This window comes from Struthio camelus, chromosome Z (genome assembly GCF_040807025.1).
Source record: "Struthio camelus isolate bStrCam1 chromosome Z, bStrCam1.hap1, whole genome shotgun sequence".
NCBI lineage: Eukaryota > Metazoa > Chordata > Aves > Struthioniformes > Struthionidae > Struthio > Struthio camelus.
Genome location: NC_090982.1, coordinates 75,177,236 through 75,203,225, shown reverse-complemented (window position 1 = coordinate 75,203,225; position 25,990 = coordinate 75,177,236). Strand labels below are relative to the sequence as shown.

General features: G+C 37.7%; 1 protein-coding gene across 3 annotated transcripts in view; it reads right to left on the bottom strand.

Moving 5' to 3' along the window:
• Positions 1 to 1,303: 1,303 nt before the first annotated feature.
• Positions 1,304 to 25,990, bottom strand: part of LOC138064592 (ran-binding protein 3-like) — a 36,103-nt gene continuing 11,416 nt past the window's right edge. The window contains exons 2-16 of one of the 3 annotated variants that reach the window (XM_068927925.1): positions 24,774 to 24,832; positions 24,471 to 24,507; positions 23,793 to 23,870; positions 22,624 to 22,698; positions 22,113 to 22,184; positions 21,320 to 21,444; positions 20,761 to 20,864; positions 19,367 to 19,495; positions 16,744 to 16,828; positions 15,564 to 15,663; positions 14,342 to 14,472; positions 13,258 to 13,378; positions 12,510 to 12,652; positions 9,024 to 9,222; positions 1,304 to 3,593 (exon numbers count right to left, since the gene is read on the bottom strand). In XM_068927925.1, coding sequence (XP_068784026.1) covers positions 3,550 to 3,593; positions 9,024 to 9,222; positions 12,510 to 12,652; positions 13,258 to 13,378; positions 14,342 to 14,472; positions 15,564 to 15,663; positions 16,744 to 16,828; positions 19,367 to 19,495; positions 20,761 to 20,864; positions 21,320 to 21,444; positions 22,113 to 22,184; positions 22,624 to 22,698; positions 23,793 to 23,870; positions 24,471 to 24,507; positions 24,774 to 24,832 — 1,502 coding nt within the window. In that variant the 3' untranslated portion in view covers positions 1,304 to 3,549. The remainder of the gene's footprint in view (positions 3,594 to 9,023; positions 9,223 to 12,509; positions 12,653 to 13,257; positions 13,379 to 14,341; positions 14,473 to 15,563; positions 15,664 to 16,743; positions 16,829 to 19,366; positions 19,496 to 20,760; positions 20,865 to 21,319; positions 21,445 to 22,112; positions 22,185 to 22,623; positions 22,699 to 23,792; positions 23,871 to 24,470; positions 24,508 to 24,773; positions 24,833 to 25,990) is intronic. The other 2 variants (XM_068927926.1, XM_068927927.1) reach the window with 2 other exon arrangements.

Sequence of the window (25,990 nt, the reverse complement as noted above, 5' to 3'; positions counted from 1 at the left end):
TTCACTAGAATATGTCTTAATTAACAAAAATGTACTGGTCTGCTTTTCTTCCCAGTCTTTTTTTATGCAAAGTAATAAGTAAGTGGACTAACAGAACAGACTTCAGCATTTCAGAAGCAATTGGAAGATGCTAAAACAGCTACAGACACACTGTTTTCTAAAAATGAATTTAATGCTTGTGAAAGATGACTCTGGAATCTGAACTCCACTTTTTAGACAGACTATTGCTATAGAATAGGCTATGTGTGTTTATTCCAAATTTTCCTGCCAGGTCGCCCCAGGGTGAGGTCCTCTAAAAACCACCTCTTACAGAAAAGAGGATGCTATTTCCATCCCAGTCTTTTTTTTACAGTCTGTCAGTAGCACTGGAAGTAATAGCAAATGCACTAATGCCTTTCCCTGTGTTTATTCACTCACTGGAGACATTACTGAACTCTAACTGTGATTCAGAGGTCATTAAAGATCACGACATTAAAAAAATGACAAGATTTAGGAAGAGATACAAAGATTTTTGAAATTAACACTTCCAGACTATAGAATAAATAGTTTAGGTTATCCCATCCAAATAATTGTTGTCAGAAACTCATAATCTTAATGTCAGATATCTGTATATGGATCCTTATATTAGGAATTGTTAATTTTCACTTCTTTTGAAAATTATTCCTCTGTTAATACCTATGACTTTCCAATCCTACGTGCTCACATATACAAGTTAATCACTGGGATTTGACAGAAATTTTGATGCAGAAGGTATGTTCTGTAAATAAGAAAAAAATACTGAAAAAAAGTAGAACAAGGTACTCCAAGAACAGCAAAACTAATGATGTCTAGTTTCATATGGATTTGAGCCACACGTCCGTACTGCACTCCCCAGTCCACAATAATTCCAGCTATCCATCCTGCCATGGTTTTCCTCTGTCCTCCCTCCCAGCAAATGTTGCAGCTGGTCCAGAACTAGGAACATGCCTCTCAGCCACACAAGCCTCGAAGTAGTGAGCTTACCCTGAAGCTCCTTCCTCAAAGGACACCTTAATCTGAGTTGTGTCTCTCAACAATTGCAAATTTTCATAAAACTTGTAAGAGATTATTTTTGCACTGTCTCCTGTCAAATATTTGTCTCTCATCAAACTTGTCTGAAACTGAATGGTGGGCTCAACGTGGTTTGGACAGATAGAGGGACAGAGTAAGCAATTGTTTATCTTGTTTCCTTAAGAATACAGGCTAGAAATACTGGCACATGGGAGGATCTGTTGGTAGGAAACTATAACGGGGACACAAAATAAAACATCTAGTTAGACTGAAAGACATAAGAAAATGGTTTATTTGGGGGGCACAGTAATGTTTTATTGCTCTGGCAACTTTACATTAGCAAAACCAACTTAATATATTACATGTTAGCATACCTTCAGTATTGAAAAACAATGATTTTAGTGCAATGAGACTAAATAGAATAAATACTGTATTAGGATCTCAGGAGTAAAAATTCATACCATAAATATGTCTGCACATCTATGTAATTATATGATTTCTATTACCACAGTATCCAAACTCTCCAAAATAATTAAAATAGTTGAGCGTCTCTTTTTGTCCTCAGTTCTTGAAGGAGATAGAGCTTCATTTTTAAGTGAGTGTGCATACATACATATTTTCTTGCATGTATATGTAATGATCTTGGGAAAAGGCAACTCAAAAGAGAGTTTTTATTTTCTGATGATTATAAGCCTTGCTATATATGTTTTGATAGCAAATTCCAAAATTTAGGTCCTGTGTCTGCCAAAGCTCTGTCTCTCCTGCTCATTAACTCCTTCATTTGCCAAGGATTTTACAGCTGTAGTAGAATTTAGCTGTTGTGGGATATCACAACAACCTCTTAGGCACTTGGACCCTATTTCATGGAGGGCTTTGATTATCAGGGCAGACTTTGAAATCAAACTCTGCATTCAGGGCATAACCAGCTGAGCTCCAGGGCAAAGTTCTCATCATGACCTGTTGCTAAATACGCAGGGGTGCTGTGTTTTACAGCTGTTGGAAGTTTTTATAACATGGAGCTTTGTTCCTAAGTATGAGTTGCAGCAATGAAATATGGAGGTCAGCGATACAAACATAGCTATGGTCAGGAGTGAGACTGATAGGAAAGAACAGAATGTACAGCTAGTCATGGGAAGTACATTTTTGTTATCATGGCTAGTTGAATATCGATAGACTGGAGAGTCACATAATCCCAATGCTGTATACCAGCTTAACTATTTGAGACAGATGTTCTCTTGTAAAACAGTTCGCTTTCCCTGCGGGCAAAACCCCAGTCCCACTTAGGCTCGGTGTCATCCAGATGCTAAATCAATGTCAGACAAGCGCTAATTTTGGCAGGCTATTTAAGATTCAGCGTAATCCAGATGCTAATTTTGGCAGGGCACTGAGAATTCAGGGAAAAGCTGGACTTCTTCCAACTTCATATATATGTTCAGATGGGAGGACTAAGTTTTAGTTTTACTCTTAAAGTATGACTTTTAAAGTTCAGAAATCATTGCAACTACCTTAATTAAGAGACCTTCAGACATGCTAGAACATTTTTTCATCTTTGAGGATAACAAGAAAACAGTATTTAGTAACCAACAATATAAAAAGTAACACAGGGTTGCAGGAGAATGAAAACAGACATTTCCTAAAAACGAAGAGCATTACATGGTGTCTTTGTATTGTGCATAGGGTTATGGAAGACCTGGTACGTTGTTAGCTCACAGGTGGCATTAGAGAGAATTGATTTTTCTAATTCTTCATAGGAATGATTAGATAGCAAAGAAGGTGTTCATGAGTGCAAACGGATACACTTTTAGATTTTAAGGCTCAGATGCCCCCTAGAACTTCTGGCTTATAGTTATTAATATGTTTAATTCTCCTGATGCTTGAGGGTGTAAAAGCAGATCTTGGGTCTTTGCCCTTTAACAAAATTTGATTCCCAGTCTACAACTCCGCATGTTTTCAAAATAAAAAACTTGTATGATTATGAAGGCTGGTTACTATAGAACTTGCTCAAGCTAAACTGCCATTGACAGTTCTTGTGTGTACTATGAACAGGATGCTGAATGCTGCCACACAACTTTAAATGTTTTCAGTGAAACCCAATTTAAAGTCTTCTTTTAAATCACAGACCAAAAAAACAAGTGTATCTTCAGGTATACTATCACTCATGGTTATGTGATTTTATTCATCAATATGATGAATGAACATTGATTCAGTATTAAATTCCTTACTTTAATAACGCCTATAAATATATTTACCTCTATAACCTGAAGCCTTTGTAACACTTCTTGAATACTGGAAGCCATCCTGTCACTCTCATTTCAGTGCAAAGCACGCTGCCTGGAATCCTCAAAGTGCATCTCAGATTCTTTTTCCAATGTATTAAACTTAAGCTGTCCCTAAAATTAACCTTTGCTTGAAAATCAAGGTAAAATGCATCTGATTTCCTCCCTCCAGGGACTGATGAGCCAGCTCAGAGATTTCAGGAAGATGAGCTCCCAGCTGCACTGTTGTAACCTCTGGTAGCTGTCATGAGCAGACTACGGGCTGCCTGCGGTTCCATCTAGAATGATCTGAAACAGAATTAAAAAAAACTCTGCTTATTTGAGTGTATTCACATTTTGAAACAAATTGGCATTTCATAATACCAAAGTAGTAGGTTAAAGTTTGGATATGATCAATTCCTGGTTTAGATAAATATCTAACTAGATAACGCAGGATTATTCACAAACAAACATCTGAGCATGTGAATAGTGAATGAGGTTGTGCCTTTCCATGTCAATAAAGACAGACACATAAGCACTTCAGGATTCAGATGTCTAGATAGGACAATGTGTCTGGAATACAAAACAAGAGAGGAACATTGTCTAAGAATTTGGCATGTTTTTATCACATCCTATCATATTTATTTAGGTGCTCAGTAAATTGTGAGAATTCTAATATATCTTTAAAGAAGTCATTTGCCATGATAAAGTACCAATGGGTGTTTGTGGTGGGTAATCTATATCTATGAATAATCTGCAGAAAGTAGGTGTAGATGACTAATGTCAGACACATCATATCACTGTCTTTCAGTATCTGCTTAAAAATTGCTGCTACCATCTGGCCACATCTAAACACTAAAAGTAAAAGTTTAAAAACCTCTTATAGGTGAACTGAAATTCATTTCATTTGCCAAAACATTGAATCTGATTTTTTTTCTTCTCTTTTCAGCAATGTCAGCTCTTTAAGCCAATCAGAGTGTTGTTTTTTCGGCTCTGTTTTAGATGTTGCTGATAACCACTGCAAAGAAAACAGAACCCTGAACTCCATGTTTGGCAAAACAAATTATTTCCTGCTCTGCTTTTTTAATCACTATCAAGTCTGTGTGTATTAGATTTATGATTTGGAATCTTAACTTCAAAACTGGGTAGGAATTTAAATAAGAATAATTGACAAGGAATGTCAAAAGAAGATATCAGTTTTTCAGGAGTTTCTATGGCATTTCTGAACAGTAGTTCCTTATAAGAACTTTAAAACTATTTTACTTAAAAGCAAAACAAGCTCCTCCTCAGATTTTTTTTTTTTTTTAATCTTAGTAAACATCAGGATATGACAAAGAGTCCTAATGAGGCCAACATGGGAGTTACATAGTGGACCAGTAAACTTCCCATTGTTCTCTGTAAGAAAACAAATATTGCACTTCTATGACATGATGCTGTCTGGCTCTCAACACCAGTAGAGTCTCAAAAATCCACGCAATTCTTGATGGATCTACCCGGGACACACTATGTCTCCACCCACTGTGGTTTTCTTTTAGGTTTATGGATATGTATGGGTAGGTCGCTTGGGATTGCCTAGTCCTAGACACTAGCATCTTAGAATTCAGCCTAATAACTCCTAAAAGGAAACTCCAAGCCAGGAAAGAGAGAACATCAAAATCATGATCCTTCAATCAGAATTAAGTTAGGAAAAGATTTAAGAGAGAGTTAATGGTGAGGTGTAATGTAAGACATAGTGTATAACACATTTGTTTGCCTAGTCACAACTGTCATCCTTGTCCCTCTCATACACCTTTCCTAGCCTCTCTCTTCTCCCTCAAGGATACAAATCCTCATAAATGAATTTCTGCAAGATCAGAGAAAAGGGAAAATGATGGAAACCATAGGAATCATCCTATGCATAGCCCCATGTTATGCTACTACTACTGACATTTCATGCTGCCTTCTGAAAAAGAGGCCTTATGGGTCTCACAGAATGACAGTTGTTTATAAATACAAAGGGGGTTACAACACTTAAAGGACCTTCTGCTATTTCTGATGACCATCATGGAAATAGCATCTGTTTCTGAATGTAAATAAAATGCATCGTTTTGGAGAAAGAACAGAATCTCCTTAATGGCTAGGAAGAAAACATGAAAAAAATCTCTTAGACATGTCAGAAGCAAGGGGTAACATTTTCAAAGGCGTTTTAGTAACTTAAGAGCCTAACTAGTGAATTCAGATCCCTACTACCAATGGCAAGCTTAGATGCTGTGGTTCTAAATCACAGATCCATGTTCTGACAGTTTTGTAAGCCTCACTTGTGCGTCCTGCCAGGGAAAAAAGGTAGGCACTCTGCAAGGATTATACAGTGTCTACTTTAGAGAACTGTATATTGAATTCAGGCATATTAGTAGAGCAACTCAGTACTCCCACATGCTGAATTTGTAGCTGCCTATAGTCAACACGTTTAAGAAACAGCTGGCACAGTAGCGTGTCTGCTCAGATCCCTGAGCAGGTCTGCCAGCATACAGAGAAATCCTTAATGGATGGTAGAGATTTATTAGTGGAGGAGGAGGAGGAGGAAGTAACAACAATCTGCACATTATCTTCTTGTGGAAAACAGCTAGGACACAGACATATTTGATGGTCTTTATCCACAGGCTGGGGTTCAAGTTGTTATCTACCAGGAAACTGCTCTGCCTACTGGGCTATTCTGTATGCCTGGTTAAGGGAAATTCTCCATTATATTTGTTGAAGCAGATCCACCATACAGCACAGAACGTAAAGTTTACCCAAGGAGAGCAAAAGCAGAAAGGAAGGACCAGCCTACTGTCTGAGGTCAATGGCATTTCCCTTAGCAGGGAGTGTTCTAGCCCCAACCATTCTGCTGCCAGTCTTTCCTCATCTAGATATCACAAAGACAACAGTTACAATATTTAGCAGAGCAATAACTAAGCAATGAGGGAAATGGCAGAAGAGATTTGCCTAACTTTGTTCAATCTAGATGTTTGCTGTCTAGTCTAAATTCATCTTCTCAGCTCACTTTGTAGTCAGTGGGGAAAAAAAAAAACTTCCAGAGAGTGATCTATCCCATCCACTCGTGAAACCTATTTAAAGACGGATGAATTCCTCTGTTTCTCTGCACTTGAATTTATAGAGCAACGTGGTGGTGAGAGTATCCAAGCTGTAACTGGTAATGAAGATGAAAATATTAGGTACCTACACTTATTCTTAATGTAGCTTATGTACATTTGTACTTTAGGTACCTTATGAAAATAATATCTTCATTTAAAAATAAAATAATTAAATTAAGAATTTCAAAAATACTGGAATAGATGTCTATCTTGAATCCTGCAGGATGGCAGAAAAACCTCTACTACATTATACAGTATTCAGGTATTAACATCTTGTATTAACATTTTGTGGATGTTAGAGTGAAGAATTTTGTGTAAAAAAATTACAAAAATTTATTCCATATATATGGAATCATGTTAATGTTCATAACCACTTCATTGCTTATTACATCCTTGTTTTCCTCTTCAGCCTCTTGGAGTAAAGATTCTTCTGATCTTTTGTTTTTTTGTCCTTTACACTGTCATGAAAAATTGGCCTAGCATAATCTAGGGAACTATGTTAGCCAAGATTAACAAGAAGGAAACTGTATATTAAGAAAAGGGAGACCTGTTATTATTTCTTTGAGACAAAATGCGTAGAAGGGAATGAAATAAAATGCAGAAATGTGCTCTAGCTGTATTTCTTGTAATGAAACAGTCATTGAGAACTTACTCCTCTTAACATTAAGAGTAGTTTAAAGGAGAGGTAACCTCCTGAACTCAGTGGAACATCAGTAAAAATAAGAAGGCTTATTTATACACATCCTTCAAAGAAAATGAAAGTAGGGAGGATTTTAAACGGCACCTATTAAGACTGAATTTTCTTAAAAATGCAGGATCGGATTTCTTGCATCCAAATGTATGTTTCTATGCTGATATTTAAAACTGACCTCACCCTGTCCAAAACCCATGAGATATATTTCTCTGTGTGTTTTGGAAATGGGAGTTCCATGGACAGGCACACTGTTAGATGTGAATGTCTGCATGTAAAGTGGGACATGGATACCAATAACTGATACTACGCAAAATTAAAATGCCATCGATCTGAGAATAACAGAAGAGATCAAGATAAAGCAGGAAATGCTAAAAAAGTACTTGAAAGGGAATGTTAGAACTGCTGTTAGTAACTGCTTGGACATAAATGAAAGACAGAAGCTAAAACTAATGGGTCAGGAAAAAACAGCATATGACAGGCATATCTCAGAATCTGTTTGCTGGCTGCCATCTGAATATCTGTATCAGAAGCCTCGCAAATCAAAATAAATATTTAACTTGTAAATATGTGCTCCTACACTGCTTTGACATTCCCTTTCACCTATTTTTTTTTCTGAAAGAACAAAGAGTTCTTATCATCAATAATTTTGGAAGGAAATCAAGCACCATCCAGAGTTTTCAAGTTACCAGAAACTCTTTGTAAAGTCAATAGAGACTATTTAGGAATTACCGCGGGACCGTTTGACTATCTGGGAGTAATTCTGGGAGTTCTGAGCTAACAATTTTCCCATTTGTTGCACAGAAAAAAGGTATTTGTGAGAAAATGTTGTATAAAAGCATCACGCTTTGTTTAGAGAATGGAATGCTACTGAAATGGAGTTAAACAAAAACTGATCATGGGAACAAGTACTGTAAACTGTAATATTTTTGCCAAAAGGAGAAAAAAGGCTTGCTTGTTTTCTTAAGTAAACAGTCACTCATAGCTGTTACTCATACATGACTTGATTCTTGTTGAACAGTTGTTGAAGAGTTCATAATATAAAGACAGTATGTTACTCAGTTGAAGAGGGAAATTTATGCAACAAGCAACAACTCAAACATGCCTGCCATATTTCTTCTATGAGGAAAGAGAACGTAATTGGCAGCCTCTCTTCCCCTACTAACAGTTTTGTACAAGGGGGTGAATTCACCCTGAATTGTGTCATGCCTTCTGCTAAGTCAGAAGATAGAAGAGCTTTTAACTCTGGCTCTTAGGATGCCTTGCTTCCTGCAAATTTGACCCCAGCCTTGATGTAGGCTTATGGAGTAGCATTAGATTAGGAGCATGTCCCCCTATATCCTGTTTTAGTTGCTTTCTTTACTTTGAGGAGCCTACATTAATGTTATGTTGAAGTAAGCTGCCAGAAGTGGCACATAAATCTTGCCTCACAAATTTCCTAGTGAAGTAGTTGTTACAGCTGATCAGCAATCAAAGTTAACCATTGAAAAATAAATACTGTCCTTTGAGTAGGCACATTATGCATGAAGGCAATAATAACTACCTTAGCACTGACGTGAATGGATTCAGCTTTCACTTATTCAGGTAATAATTGCCATCTCAGCACCTCCGCTCACTTCTACTGAACTGCGCTGAAGAAGCCTTTAGGTAAAGCTTGGCAATATTAAAATTTCTTAATCCTCATTCAGTCTTTGGTCAAGGGTATTCCAGTGCTATAGAGATGAGCAGATACTTGATCTACAGAACTTCACACTGTTTACAATAGTCAACCAAAATGCTAAAAGGAATTATCTTCATCTACGTTGAAGAGAGTATCTATGACAGAATCTTTGATGAAAGTTATAGTCAGCATAGAAAAAAAGAAGTGCAATTTTCACTGCTTAAAAGAAAAAAACATTAAAGGACCGCAGCATTTCCTGGAAAATTTCTGCTTACCAGATCCACTGCTGCTTGCTTGAGTTATTTCATCATCATCATCATCATCATCATCACTATCATAGTTTAACGGATGAAAAGCTATTTCTGACTCTGTGTCTATTTGATTAGCATCTGATTCTTGCTCAGTAAAGCTTCGCAGTGCAACAAGGCGGTGATGTATTGCTGCATACAGGCATCCAGCATCTTTTGAGCTTGCCTGCATTAAAAAAAAAATGCATACAGTCAAAACTAACCAAAACAAAACTCTAACTACTTTGCAGGTGGTCACAGAAAAGCTGACTCAAAAGTTTTCAAAAGTAATGAAAGAGCTATGAATATGTTGTCCTTTTTAATCAAAACAATACATGTAAGATTCTCATTTAATAGTTTCAGAAAATAAATTTGAATTCAAAAAATATCAAGTTTCTTTAAGTGGTCTGAGTTTTACAGTATATTAACATGTAGCTGTTGATTGTTTTCCTTATAGATATAAGAAGCACAAGCTTCAAAACAATTGTCTCCTGGAGAATGGTTCAGTTTGTACTGAGTAATTGATATTTCAGATAATTCCTGAATGTGGTTCTAGAAGTAATAAAGCATTGAAATGTTAATCTATGTATTTGCATTTCTGCTTAGAGAGTAAATAAGAGTCAACCTAACTACAAAAATTTTATTCTTGGTTATAAACTTTAAAGATGCCATGAACTCTGTTGCTAAAGCTGATTGGAAGTTGGGCATCATCAAGAAGCATACCAAGAACACAACAGGGCAATATTTTGCTTAACATAAAACCTTAGAGCACCCATGTCCTGACTACTTTGTTCAGTACTGGTACTCGCATCTCAAGACTGTAATAGAATTAAAGAACGAATAGAGAAAGGAATGGAGCAGCTCCTTATGAAGAGAGACTAAAAAGGTTGAGACTCTTCAGTCTGAAAAGAAGTCTGAGAAGTGTATAATCAAGGTTTAAAAAAATCCTAAAAATGGTGGATAAACCGAACACGCAATGGTTGTTCAAATCACACAATACAAGGACTAGGGGACGCTTTGTGAAAGTACTAGAGGATCAGTATGAAACATAAAAGCACTTCTGTACACAGGGAGTAATGAACCTCTGAAACTTACTGCCTCAGGAGATTGTGGGGGCAGACAGTATAAACGAAAAATAATAGGCTAAAAATATAATACTAAAGGTTAAAAAAGAAATTAGATGAATTCATGGGCAATTACTTCGTAAACAGATACTCAAGGAAACAAGTAGGGATGCATGCTCTCACATCCCTAATACAACAGTCAGGGATGCTGGGGGAATGAGGGGAACACACTATAGAAGGTGGCTGTGTTCCCTTGCACTCCCAAAATAGGCCTCCATTTTGGCACTGTCAAAATACTGGGCTAGATGGACAATTGCTCTGATCTAGTAGGTTATTTCTTATGTTCTTAATGAAGCAAAGCGTTTACTAGAGGGTAACTGAGTGCTTATGGTCTTTTGTGGCCCAATTCTCCATTGTTGTGCATCATGTGGAGTTATTTCTGTCTGTCTCAATTGGCAATAGGAACAAACACATCTGGTTTGGATTGGAATGACTACTTTCAGTGTGTACAGGTGAAAAAGCTATGCAAACTGCAAAGCAGCAGCAGACCAGGGTCGTCATCTCCGCTACCCAAACTTGCAGCAGCTAACAGTTCTTTTCCCAAAGTCAGACAAATTCAGATTTGTTCAGGTGTCTCGACAGCAAATGCCCGTCTCAGTGGACAAATCTGAGCTCTCAAGACAACACAACTCTTCAGGAAATGTAGGATCATAAATATGAAAAAGGTAGCTACTCAGTCTGATCATTTCTATCTGTTGCTTTCAGCTTATTCATTCAAGGAGCAATTGTCACTTTAATCTAATATAAACTCAGGCTGCTGCCAAGATGGGTGGAATTACCTCCATAACCTCACCAACTCCTCATTTCTACCCTCTCCATTGTGCCAGCACCACCATTAGTGGGGTTACATGGTGAATCAAAATCAAGCCTAAAACCATATTTACCAAAAAAAAAAAAAAAAGAGGAAAAGCATTCAACTAGATCAGTCCTCTGATCTGTCTCACTTATAGCTGTAAAAATTCCAATGCCACTAGAGGGGATGAGGAAGAAACAAGCATATGAGGGGAGGGGGCAGGGTCAGCTCTCTGCTCAAAGCTAGGTAAGTGCCACAAGACCAACTTAATGGAGTTTTGTGGACTCTCTGATTTATATTCAGCATAGTATAACTACTCTCCCTCACTCTTAGCAAGCCCTTTGAATAATATCCTTGAACAAAATGTCTCAATCATTCACATCAAAAAGAGATACCAAAGTTAAACCTGCTGGTCCCTTGGAGGAGTGGACTCCGTTGACTACTAGACCAGCCTGACGTACGTGCCAAGGCTTCGGTGATGCCTGCTGGCTGATCATGTTGCCTGCCACGCACAAGGGTCTCCGTGTTAGTTGGGCTGGGTACCATCTGCAGCAATGGATCGTAGAAGCTCCAATGATGACTGCAGAAGTAGCTTCCTGCACCTTTCACCACACTCATATAGCTGCCATATATCTTGGTTTCCCAAGGTATGTGTTTTTACTGTCCAGAAGTGCCAGGACAGAATTTGAGGAATGTTTATATCTCTGTATGCTAGAGCAATTTCTAATGCTCACATGCAGACCAGCTGCATAGCACAGGCACAGTGCCTTTTTGGAAGTGGTAGATGTACAGTGCTTACACATATAATACATGGCATTTTGCATGTGAACAAAGTCCAGCACTTCCCCTAAGTGGTGATTTACCATTCCTGCCCAGTGGGCTGAATCCTTCCTGGTTAGGATTTGGTGGGGAAACTCCAAACATCCTTAAACTCATGTGGATGCTCTCACTTCCCAAGCCAGGACCTCAATCCTGTATGTGCTATTCATTTGAACATAAGTCCACCACATTTCCATCCTCTGCTTATAAGCTCTTGCCAGATTAAACCAGGATTTCCAAGAGCATTGTCTTCTATAAATTCATGTCACAAATCTGTGTTCTCTCTGAAGTGCAATATGGGGCTCCTAGTCTGTATGGTTTATTATAAGCATTTTGTCCAGAACCACAGCAGAAAGCCGCTGCTTTACACAGAAGTAACTTATGGATATGTAATTACCTGTATAGAAATTCTTAATGCATTGTTTCTGTAAAAGGCAAAGTCCAGAACACTAACTGCTGCATATGACTCTGGAATGATTTGCATTTCATCAGTGGTATGTGAACCAGAGCCTGGAAATGTCTCTCCCAAGGCCGTATCACATCTTCACACCTTTTTCAGAAATACCAAGGGATAGCATTGCTACCTCATTTCATAATAAAAGCCATGTTAAAGTCTTAAGCCCTAAGTAGAGCCTAACCAAAAAAAAAAGGCAATTTGCTAAAACCAAAGCCTCAGCAAGTCTCCAGAATTCAAGGAGATGTAGAGATTTGAAGCAGGGGGAGTTATTTCTTGCTTACCTGTATTAGAAATACTTGAACAGAGTGGTCTTCTTGGTCTGTTGCAGTGAAGCACAGACTCTTTCTATTTGCTCTTTTTATCACCATTTGATCCCAGAGTCTGGTGTTGAGAATCAGTCTCAAACTGCCTTGATTTCGCATAACTAAAATAAGGTTTATATAATAAGTAATTGTAACTACCTTCAGTTTTATTACAGCAGTTTTCTCCAATACTTGTATACAACTAACATTTTCATCAGTTACTCTTTTTAAATTGGTCTAAAATCTGGCATTTTGAAATGATTTTTTAAAGTTTTTTTTAAACTATCAAAATATATTAGTTTTTTTCAATACATTTGGCATACAAAACAAACAATCCAGCACAACTGTACAATGCAGTACAAAAATGGCAGCACAGTAAAAGCAACATTCCTGAAGTGACTTGACAATTAGTGCTCCCGGAAAAGCAGAATCAACAAAGAACAAACGGTCAGAGCGGTGAGTGAAATAAAGGTACTTTGCAGCAGAAATACACAGAGCCTAACAACATCAGCAAGTGCACAAACTGAGTGAAAAATGCTCAGGCAAGGGGGTGCCCCAGCTTGTGGGGCAGCTAAAACTATCAAGGAATGTTAAAAAGACTTTCAGCAACTTGATTTAAATAAAACTAGCTGCTGAGTTACAAACATTCTGAGATTAATTCATTCTGGCCAGCAACAATACAAGTTACTTAGCGTTTCATGTATGTGTTTAGTTATTTAATTCTTACTTAGCCTTGATTGCAACATTCCACGTTTATTGCTAGAAGTGTCATTAAGCCTCAGGGATCCTCTGCCTCTTTCAATCCAGGTTAAAGAAAACTTATTAAATACAAAGAGCTTGCAGTTGATCTAAAAAAGAAATGCATGATGAAAATCACCAGCCAGCGCCAATTTTATTGGATTTAAATTTCTATTTATATTTTTAAGCCTTTTGATAAGGCTTTAGATATATATGTGTGTGTATATATATATACACACACACACACATATAGATATACCAACACTATAGCTGACAGTTACTTAAAATGAAATGACTCCAGCTCTATGCTAAACTTACTACTAATTAAGTCATGGAAAACATTCAGCATGAACCTCAGTTTACTTTTTCAATTATTTCATCTTCATTAACTCTTCATCTGTGATATCCACTGACAACGGTGAACTTGTTGCAAGTGATCTATAATCCTATTACCTTATTTCATTAAAAACCTTATGCAGCACAGCATATCAGTACTACTAGAGAGTAAATTTTCCATGTTCTGACAGGACAGAAGATTTAATCAGTGCTAAAATTAGCTAACTTTCAATTTTAAGATTTTTAAAATCATATACACGACTGCTATTTACTAAAAAAATTACAACTTGAAGATGAAGTATAGCAAGATATGTTCTGCTAGGCCAGAAAGATAATTTGGGTTTTAGATGACGTATAAAACTAATTACTTGGGTAACACATTGCTTTCCTTCTCAAAACATTTTGTCATAAAACATCTTAAATCACATCCAGTTTTGAAGTTTTAATTAGCGATGGTAGGCTCAGCAATCTACTGTGAAGATACTCAGAAAAATACAACTGTAGAATGAAGTTTTGAAGCGTAGTCACTTACGGATAGGGCCTAGAGGATGAATAGATATCAGATGAAAAAAAAAGTATCAGCCTACAAAAAAATTAGTTAGCAGAGGCGTATCTAGAAAAGTGAAAATTTAAAATATTAACCAAAGTGATGTTTAAGTCACTGTAATCTCTAAAAGATCTAGATGTTATTTTTAACAAGAAAACTGCTTACCATGAAGGCTTTATGAAATACACACCTGTAATACATTGTGTTCTGCTTCTTCTCCAGTTATAATTTCAATTTTATCTAACAGAATTTTCTCCACTGGCTTGGAAATACAAGCAACTGCTGATTCAGTTAGTGTTGCATTCTTCATGAAACTTGTTTCTGAAGGATATTAAAAAAAAAAAAAAAGGAAATCCTCACATTTTTGTGTAGAGGGAATATTTTTTGGGCAACAAAACTAACGCATTTCACAGCCTGTGACTTCAGTACTCCCTGTGGTGCTTGATATCAATTAGTGTTTCGGGACAAAGTAGTAAAGAGGAGAAAAAGTTAAGGCTGGAATGCTGCAAAATGTTACACCTGTTCAGATTCATTTTGAGTTGAACAGGGCTCTCTACAGATGCAGAGCTTTGCCCCAAGGGACAACTGGTAGGACCAAGCCGTAAATAATTAGAAGTTGAGTTTCCAAATAAAATGGGTCTGTTATATTGCTGTGCAGATTTATAAATAATGAAAGGCATATGTCCCAATAATTTGCACAGCAATACATGTACAATAAAGACCTGACACAAAAAAACATATGCTACAAGACAGTCATAGGTTTGCATCATCTAGATATGTTTTCCATAAGCTTTTGGTTTTTTGATTTGTAAGAACGTTCATACAAAGTAAGAGGCTCCAATACATCCATTAGTAGAGATGGGTGTAAAATTTCAGGAGAGGGCTCAAAACAGTGGCCTATTTGGGATTCTCCCACAGCCTAGGTTTACGTGGCTTGCCTACTGAAAAAGCTCACACTACAGTCACAAAGAACCCTGAAATCTGTCTGTATAGAAGTTTCAGTCCTACAAATTTGTACCCCATTAGGGTACCAATAATGCAATGCTGTTTATATGAACAGTCACAAAATACAAACAGCAGACAGCTTACAATTGTAGCTCAAGAATGTAGTCCAAAATGTATTCACAAAATTCATTGTACATTTTCAAATAACAAACACATTTGTAATACTCTATCCTTTCCCGAATAACTTAGATCATTCATTATGAAGTCAGGCCAGTTCTAAACCAAATGTCATAAAGCAAATCACAGCTGTTTTCTGAACACAAATTTTTGGCACATATTGCAGTGGGTGTACTAGTGACTGGATAACTTGAGAATTGATGAAAATTACTAAGCCCTACTCATTTGACATCTGCTAAGACACAGTGAAATAATAAAGCTAACTGTACTTGCTTGCTAAATATGCTTACTTGTTTGTGGATGAACATTAAAAGATTCTATGTACATGGATGTTACTTCTCCTTTGTATGAATCAGCTCCGTTATGTGTCTCGGGATGCTTTTCAGGACTCTACAAAAATATGGGGAGATGAATTCCTATTTAAATAAAATGGCTATGTTACTTCATATCAAGCAGAAAGTTGGATCATTTAATGTACATTGCGGTGAAGATTAGGAATTGTAATATATTAAGAGTAAAAACTGACAAATGATACAATTTCGGTCTCTAATGGAAGTAATTTTATTGTCACCAAATCAGTACTTAATTCTTTCACCAAGAATGGCTTCTTCGTAAGGATCCTGGACTAGGATTTAAATCCACAAAAGGACTTAAATGTTTAAGTACCAGCTAATTTCCAGTTTAAGCACTTATGCCCCAAAAGAATAGTTTAAAAACTCCCAAGCACCTTGAAATTTAACCATGGAGGAATTAAGAATCTCACTGACTTCCAGTTTTTGCAGATAAAAGTTTTCTAGACACTTTTAAATAAGTGCTTCTGACTATTGTCAATGCCCAGTGACTAAACTCCTAGCTTATACATAATTCCTGGTTGTAAATCATAACCCAGGCCTATGGTTCCCAAGCTTTTTCACTGGCAGATAAGCAATTCTGTTTTAAGTGGTATAGTCCTCGGTTTGGGAACCACTTCTTTTGTCTAAGATTCCTTCAGGACTTGATCCATTTAGGTGTCCCACTGCATGCACAATATATCTTATGGTGGACAATAGCTAGGATGGAGCGTTCAATTTCCTCCTCCGCCCAAGAAAATTCATACTCATGTTTCCCATCTCTTAATAGCTGTAATGGAAACTACTAGAGTGGTGGGAACTGCATTCTGTTCTCTCCTGTTGTGGCTGTTCCACTTTGCATGGAATATTTAAACAATCCTGCTTCAGGTCAAAATATGAGCATAAGAGGAAAAGTGCCTACCAATACGAGCTAGTAATAAGAGTACTCATTTAGGATGGGAAAGATAGGGATGCCTACCCATCCAACATCATAGTTTTTTCCTATACACCAGACATTGGAATCATATTTACTCACATCTGAAAAAGAACAGAAGGTGCTAGAAAGAACAATCTCTGAGAAATTTTATATTCATAAATAGATTAATCCTCATAAGAGTCTGCCAGTATTTACTGATCTTACCAAAACTCTCTCAACCATGTTTTCTCCAAACACAAAATCAGAATTGCTGCTGCTTACTATACGTCTGTCTTCAACCTGCTGACTTCTATGGGAACAAAATAAGATAAGCACATGGTTTAGAACTTTGTAAAGAATATAAGTAAGTTCATGCATTTACTTTTCCACACCTTACACTGAAGATGAACAAGCAAAAAAATGAACTCTTTACGAATCAGACCAAGTCTTTAAGAGAATCTAAGACTATTTTCTACATAACCGTTCACAAAAAGAATGCAAGGTGTTACACTGGGTTTCATGAAGATTCTCAAGGATATTCCTTAAAAGCAAAGGACAGGAGCAAAACAGCATGCCTCCTCCTCAGGGAAGTATCTTACTCCACTAGATTTAATGTGTTGCATTTCTTTCCCTATTTACTTTTGCTCCAGCAAACAATTACCCTTCCATGTTGGTGCAGCTCCAGTGTCCTTCAGAATAACCTACTCCCCAGTGCCCCACAGGCACTCCATCCTCCACCTAACAGCTTGGAAAGGCAGACAGGCAGTGTATTTTAATGAACACTAACTCCACATATATTCACATAAATCCTGCAAAAATGTAAAGGGATGATAGAAGATGGCTCATAATGAGGCATACCTAAAATAGGAAAGAGATCTTTACATTTTTCAATGATCTGTTCTATCACACAGAAAGTGAACACAACTAAATATTCACAATCCTTTGGTGTTGACGAAATACAGTTTGAGGTTACAGATCTGAGAGAAATTTCATGTGGTAGAAAGATTGCATCATGGCTAGGATTTGGAGTTCCTTGAGTGGACTTGTTCTGGCAGAAGCTAGGTAAAACAACACTTGCTCTTCTTCCCCTTCCCTCCTGCCTTTTTTTTCCTTCTCATTGTCTCAGGATAGCCAGGTGAAAAACACTAAATGTTTTTGCGTTGTCACCCTAAATTTAACTACACTCAGTTTAGCCTCTTTCCTCTCAGGAGATTTCAAAAGAAGAGGGTCTTTGTTTTTTAAATAGCGACACTGTCACAACTTGCAAAAAGTATATTAGTTGTGTATTACATTCAAGAATATACAATATTAACAGAGTTATCATTTGATCTTGCTAATCATACAGTCACTTCAAATGAACATGATCCCTTTTTTGTAAAAGTCACTAGAAAAGTCGTTGTAAACCTCCTTTTGTGGAAGTCGATTCTGGTCCTATTTTTTGACAGAAGTTGGACAAAAGAATGACGACAGGTTGTTCATGATTTCTCTAGAGCTTATTCACTGCCTCTCTTGCTGACAAAGTCTACACCATTCAAATTCTTAACCTCCTTCTGCTCCAGAAAGATGACTTGGCAAGAAGATGATCTGATGTTCTGCCACAAACTGTATACTTTAGCACAGCTTATCAAGCCTCTTCCAGATTGTTCATCACCTTTGGGAGAGTTTATAGGCAGTTGTGTCATGCAAAGAACATTCTTGTTAATCAGCTGGGTTAGCTGGCAGAACTTTGATGATCCATCTCTAAAACTAAGCTTCTATGTTCACAAACACAGTGTTCTTGAAATCTCTTCACACAGGATGAAGGAATTTCCAGGTACAGGCTTCCTCCATTTTACACTTATGGGAACAACTGTTTCTTAACATCCCTGTGTTTGATGGGTTGCTAAGACTAAGAGGAAAAATAAAAATCAGATAATCAGTCTCTTTATCAGCCTTGAATCCTTCCATAAGTAATCAGTGCAGGATCTGTCTTTTTGCAGTCAAAGAGAAAGTGCCAGCCTTAGAGTCTCACTGAAACCTCAATACCCTTATGTTGCTGCAGGGCAAGAACAAAGTATGCCATGATGACATCGCCAAGGAGATGCAAAACAGATGCACAGAATTCAGGGAACTACCACTAACAAGGAAGAATGGGAGAAGAATTGTGGATAAGATACTGGAAAGAGACTACAGAAAGGGAGTAAGCGCAGGTACTCAGCTCCTCCTTCTCAGAGTGTCAGGAGTGATCTAAATAGCTGCTAGTTCTAGTGCTGGCCCCGAACCCCTGCAGGTTTCCAAGCAAACCCTTGTGCAAAGTTGAATTCAGGACCAGAAGCCTGTATTTTCCTAGCACTGCATTTCTGTCACTTAAGACACAATTTCCTTTCCATATTCTTAATCAGACTCAAGAAACTATGCAAATTTCTCCTCTTCAGTTCATTACTGTAAGCTATGGTAATGCTCCCTATTTTTTGTATTTATATGCAGCTTAATAAAAACTTGTTGTTGCCAAGTTACGTGGGAGAAAACAGCTATGACAAAAAGATTTCACTTAAGTATTGTAAAGCAACAAGCACTTTCTGCAGATCAAAAGAATGCACTTACACCTTCCCCACAGCAATCTCAGCAAAGCAGTAAGCACCTATTCATGTTTAAATTATTTTACTCAGTAAATACATTAGCATTTACCACAATTGTGATACATAAAATTAATCAGGCACAGAATACACCATGCAGATTAGCAAACCCCCTTTAAAAGAAAAGAAAAAGAAATACCATAAGCACTTTAAAGTCCTGTAACTTTTCAATGTCGAAACACTGCATAGCATTTCTCTATCCATTTACTTCACAAAAGAAGTCACTCACCTACTTTTTGCTAGATACTGTGCAGGTGACAGAAGGTGAATGGGCTTGAAATATTGGTATCAACTGATTTGAAAGGCAGCACCATCTTCCCTTCAGGTTTTCCAATACGTATATTACCATCATTCTGAATCTGCTAAAAATGTAACATGCTGTGTGGCTTCACGTTGTCCTCATAGGGCATAATCACAGCTTTAATTATGACAGAAGGGGACAGGCTGGCTCTTCCAACGTAATACTGAGCATCTACCCTCTAACGACACTCTTCTTGTTGAGAAGGATTAAGAATTCAAGTTGCCCAAGCACGTAAAGTCCCTCATCTTCTCAGAATCCTGGCACTGTGCATTGCAAATTTGTGTGCAAGAACCTTTATCTGTGATCCATCTGGCCCTGAAGACTGGAATTGAACCCCTTGCAGTTAACATGTTCTCTCCCAGCTCTTTGGATGTGAGGGGGAAAGGAGACAACATCACAGATTTATTATCAGTAGCCCCAGCTACTGATAACGTCATTCTTCGATCACTAACTGGTCCCATTCGTATTCCTCATGCTCACAACTTCCAGGTAAAAACCTCTAATCAAGCATCAAGAAGCAGTATCAATACCCACACATGAACCTGCTGACACTAAACCAGTTAGTCACAGACCTGTAGCATTCTCATGCAGCCATTCTCCAGAGAGAGGCAATAGCTTTTGCCTTTTTTACACTTTTGCATCAGTACGAGCTCTTTCAGTCACTTACAAAGGCATCAGGGTGTAGGTCAAGTGCTGGCTACCTGTCCAGACAAGTCAGCTTCCTCATGCAGAAATTCTAAAGGCCGCGTCTGCACAAAGATACAACCCCATCACACCACACTAGTTGTTCACTCTATAAATTCTGGCTATAAGTTCTGGCATTCCCCTACAGAAGTAGGGGACCAGTTGCAGCATTCACCATGTCTTCCAATCAGTAATGTATGGTTCTCTTCATGCCTCCTGTGTCCAACACACTCACAAATTCTGGTAACTCCTGAGTTTCTCTGCAGCCAAAATATTAATGAGATGGTGCAGCTATGCAATCAGAAGAGACTTCTCTGACGGGACACAAATATGATCACAAACATTCAAAACCAAGCAGTATTTTCAGCTGACAAAGCTGCATGAGATGGCCAACTAAAGTAGCTTCTTGCTTGGGGGTTGCTAACGAGAGACAAGCTGTCCCACAGAGATTATTACCAGCAGGAGTCTATTCCTTATGGCATATGGAACTCATTGCAGCACCCACAAATCCTGTCACCGCACACAAACACCAGTAAGCACAGCGTGGATGTAGATAGCATGAGCTTAGTGCTATGTAGAAAGAAAGGGCAAGCCTCAGGCCAAACGACAAAGTGGTGCAGGAATACATTAAAAAAATCTTACCGTATTGTTTTAGGGCTAGAAAGATTCACAGTAATAGATGACCTTGCCACTGTCTTCAAACTTCCTGAATTCTCAGCTGAGGAATAAGAGCTGTCTTCAGATAACTAGGAATAATATAAGCAGATGAATTAATAAACCTGCAATAAACAGGTCTGCTAGAAATCCAAAGTCACTGAGGTATATACCTCTGGTAGTTGGCAGAGCTTCCTCCCACTGTGTGCTAAGCCAGTACCCTTAAGAATATCCTTTAAATCAATGTGCTAAAACGTTACTTTATAAAAAAATAAAGTCAAAAAGACCTCCAAACTTGATTTGCCCACAGAACCCGAGCACCTGCAAGTTGAGACAGGCTGCCAAGAAGGTAGGTTTTTCAAACACTGTCAGCACTGGTACAACTGGTCCCATTCTAGTCAATAATTCATTGTGTCCACTGAAACTGATACGGGAACTTCCTTTGAAATCTTGCAGTGAAATAACTACTTTAAAACAACAGTGTCTTTAATTTGATTGAACTCCAAACATGTATATTAAATCACATTAAAATCACTTTTCTTTTTACCTGACCATGTACGCCGGTCTCAGTCGCTTGAGATGCTATGGGATTTTCAGGACATGTGCGGGCTTGTGGTGGCTGTAAAATGGCAGGTCTAATGACATTCCACAGTTGATTTTGTGACAAGCATCCTTGCAAACAAAAACAAAGTGTTTAAATAAAGACTTTTTCTTCCCATCTAATTCATACCTGTGTGTCTTGCCTCTTTAACTAAAAATTTCAGAGCACACTTAAATAACACGGCTATTTTTTACTTACTATGTGTTCTAAGAAATGCTAATCTCTTCTAAAATACACAATTCTGCATTGAAACCAAGCATGCTACCCCATTAAAATAGAAGGGTAATACAAATACATACACATACATACATATATATACACAAATATATATGTGTGTGTGCGCGTGTGTATACATACATATATGCATACACTCAAACAAATCAGCACTGCTTTGTGATAGATCCATCAGCTGATATTTCAAATTCAGTCCTGCACCTGCAGATGCCAAGAAGGATTCCTCATTGCCTTCTCTGGGAGCAGAATTTTATCCTTGTTCAGTCATGTATCAGAAATGGGGGATTTGACTATTCAGTCACTCCTCTCAAGTTCATATAACCTTAAGCAGTCAGAGAAGAGGCTCAGAACAGAGCACGCAGGATACATACATCCTCAGATAAATAACTTATGAACCTCATAAAGCATTCACTCACCAATGAGGAGGATTGACATTTTTATCTGTTCTGTATCTTAAGAAAGTCTTTGTGGAACACAAGTCAATAAATATTGCAACGACAATTACCTTCTTTTGTACTTTTGCTGTCAGTGTTCCTTTGAAGGAGAGCTGAGGTCATGAATATGTTATTCTTCTTTACTAAAGAACAAGGAATTTAAACTTTAATAATAAGCAATAATAAATCACAAATTATTCACCTGTGTGTCTGTAATCTATCTCTATTTTGGTAGTGTTTGAGCAATATCCTACAATTCATCCAAATAAGACCTTCAAGATAACTACTACTGTCTTCATTTTGCAGGTGGGGAGATTTAGGCATGGAAAGCACCACGGTTTTTTGGGTTATGTCAGAGAAAAAGTTTTCTGGGTATTAACAGATGCTTTAATCTCATAAAATTCCACTTCAGCTGCTGGTGCTGCTGTTTTGGAAAAGCCATGGAAACAGTACTGCTATCTGGTCCAGTCTCGTGTTTTTTTTAGGATCAGTAAATTAATGTACCCTGGCCTAATATTTGCTTTTCTACATAAATATTTATTGTTGTTGTTGTTCCCTTTTTTTTTTTTTTTTTTAAATTACCTGTCTGCGAGGGGGGAAAGGTAGGAAGGATGGTAAAGGAAGATGATCTTCCTCTTTTCTGAGAGAGTGTTGTATCTGAAAGGATAGAGAGACTGAAATTATCCTTTGTTCGGAGCAAAAAAAAGATGGATTTTTGAGGTTAGCCAATTTGATGTCATGCCTTCCTTGGCAGCAGAATCAACTTCTTATCTGCTAACTACTAGCTTTGAGGTACACTTTTAGGTTATGCCTTTACCACTGATTCAGAGGGATCTCTGCGGCCAAGTAGCACAGCACAGCTTATCCACACTGCTTACGGCTACTCTACTTTATAGTGGTTCTGTCCTGGAGACAGCCAATTGGAGTGCTTCAAAACCAAGACAGGGAGTGAGCCAGCAGTTAAGCAGTGTGGACAATCAAGAGGCCTAACACTCAAGCTTGCTCCTGAACCCGGCTTTATTTTTTGGTATCAGCATACTCTAAAATTTCTACCATATTTCTGATTTTTATATATGAGCTCAGTATTATTTTCAAGGTAATCCAAACTTAGGTTATCTTATATCCTTTTAGCTATGTTTAGGTGTGCTACAGGACTAGGTAAAACAAAATACAGTTTGCATATATTAAGGCCTAAACTCTGAAGTAACTTTCCAACCCCATCATTACCTTAAATAAATACTATAAGATTCAGATCATTCCTACTGTATAGTAGCCTTCAATGACTTGTGTGTATTTCTCCTGAATATCATGGAAGGAACATACTGCCCTTAAAGGGATTTCCAGGTCAGCTGGCAGCTGGATGGAAGTAGAGGCCTTTCTGAAAATTGCTTTACACTTTCATGGATTCTTCAAGGAACATTGATCTCTTCCACAAACCAGGGAATCTCATTCCTTCCCAGCTCCCCTCCTCCCTTGACTGAGTGAACAGTTCCAGGAAACCACATTAAATATACACATTCTTCACTATTTTATGCAATATTACTTAAGTAAGGAAAATTCATATATTTTTACTTAAGGTGGTACTTAGTGGATATTGCTGACAAGTAAATATCAATGTTTAAGTTTTCCTGACTCAGAATATTTCTACAGGGCAGATACATTACCTAGACGGAAAAATATCTTCTCTTCTTTACCAGATAAGATCAGAGAACTACAGTAATGATAAAGGTGAATGGAGCTAAACAGCGTACCTGTGTTGGACTGCAAGTCAGACTTCTGAAAAGTAAAAGATGATGATCTTGCACGTTTTCTGGAGAAACTAATGAAATCTAAAGAAAAGTAAATATAACGTTCTGTCAAAACAGTTTGGTAGCAGATTTCAGCACAATGGTGTGATACAGAATTAAAACTTTAACGCAATAAATTCTAGGAATGATTTATAGGAACAGCTTTAAGGCAGAATCTAAGAGTGAAAGAGGACCTTAGAATCTCAGTCAAGAGCTGGTACAAAGCCCTAGGGAGTCTTCTTTATTTCTACCAATGTCAGGGGACCAAGAGTCAGCACTTAGAATTAGTTCAGGGCGCACAGGCTCAGAGTGCATTAAGAAGTTACATTATAACGTGGCCTGAACGAATAGAAAAGGGCAGATAGGAGCTAATACAGCTAATGAATATACCTGCCTGTTTTTCAGGGGTTCTGGAATTTGGCTTTCTGATAAATATGAGAGGCGAGACAGGAGGAAGATTCTGGAGGTAAGACAGAGACATACTAGGAAACGTTAGGAGGCTCTACAACCCCAGTAGTCTATTAACAGGGATTTGTCCTGGCTCATACAAAGTGAGGGTTTGAACACTATTTTCACAGGCAATGGTCAGGCCTATGAAGAAGCCAGGGTATTACTATGCTATTTCAATGAGGTGATCATTACCATTTTCAGCTTTGCAAACTGGGTCTTCTGCAGGACGCTGGAAAAAAATAGAAGGGTTGAAGGGTCAGGAAGAATAGATCTGCCATTTTCTAGAGCAGGACACAAAGTATATCTATCCAACATATGTGTATTAAAAGCAGTCTTGTCCCTAGTTTCCATTTTCACTTGTTCTATTTTGATCCCAATTATTATGAGTCTTAACATAGGCAAAAGTCTCTTATTGCCACTAGGATCATTGTCTATAGAGTCCTCACTTCTTAGTATTTTCTATCAACTATGTAAAACAAAAGCTTAAGCTTTTACCTTCAAAGGACGGTCCTTCTTTTCAAAGACAAATGTTGGCTGGGCAAGCACTGATCTCTCTGGAAAACAGAAAAGATAATTTTTAATAACAGTTCTGTAGTAGCACATCTCAGCCATAGTTCTCAAAGTGCTCTACGAACAAAATCAAAATTTTATCCTCTTGTTACAGATTAAGAAACTAAGGAGCTGCAATGATGTATAACGTTCCCTATCAATAAAAAAGGCTAGGGTCCACACTCCCAGTGTGAGTTTTGCCTAACTAGAGGCCACAGGATTACCTTTTTTTTTTTAAATACACTTTTAGTTAAAAAGGAAGAAATTGCCTTTCATCCAGTGCCTTTAGCCTTTACAAACAACACATTCGATTTTGTGGTCTAAGCAACCTTAAAATTCCCAGTGGATTTCCACAGGAATACCAGATATGCTTTAGGGGACTAAATAACAACATTTTGTTTTTCAGACCCCATTAAGTAATAAGTTGGGAAATCACACTCTCTTCCTCTCATCTCATGTATAGAGCTTCCTCTTATACCCTAAGAAGCTAGCAAGAACGCAGCCTTTAATTTTGATGGGTGCAAGTTCAGACCCCAGTTCCCATTACTGTAGTAATCCAAAGAGCCTCACAGTTTCAAACCCCAATCTGTATAGGTTCTGCAGAGGCTCTTATTTGTGCTATGCCAGTGTTCATTCCTTAGCAAGAATCTCTTCTCTCTTCCAAATTCCTCCTCCAACCTTGTTTTTTTATGATATCTCAGTATCTACTTTTAAATCGCAGAACAGAGATGGTCCTCAGGGCCTCCATACTGTTTCTCAGACACATCAGCTATACCTGTGTCACTCCTGATAGGTGTTTATCTAGGGTCTAATGTGTTCTTAAAACTTACTCACAGAGGGGACTCCACAACCTTCCCAGTCAATGTTCTATTTACATTCCCTGGACAAGAAAAATGAGTCACATTGGAACACCGTAAATGTTTCCCTTTGTCAAGCCTGATGTCCCCCTTCCTGCAATTTAAGCATAATCTCAGTGGACTGGGAAATAATGTGTTCCTTTCTTCTTTGAATCACTTTTATATGTTTAAAGACTCATTATATTCTTTTTCTCCCTTAAACTAAACAATAATTTCCCTCTGTCTTTACAGTCACATTTTCTAAATATCTGAGCATCCTTGCTGTTCTCATCTGGAATCCCTGCAGACAGTTCCATGTCACATGTG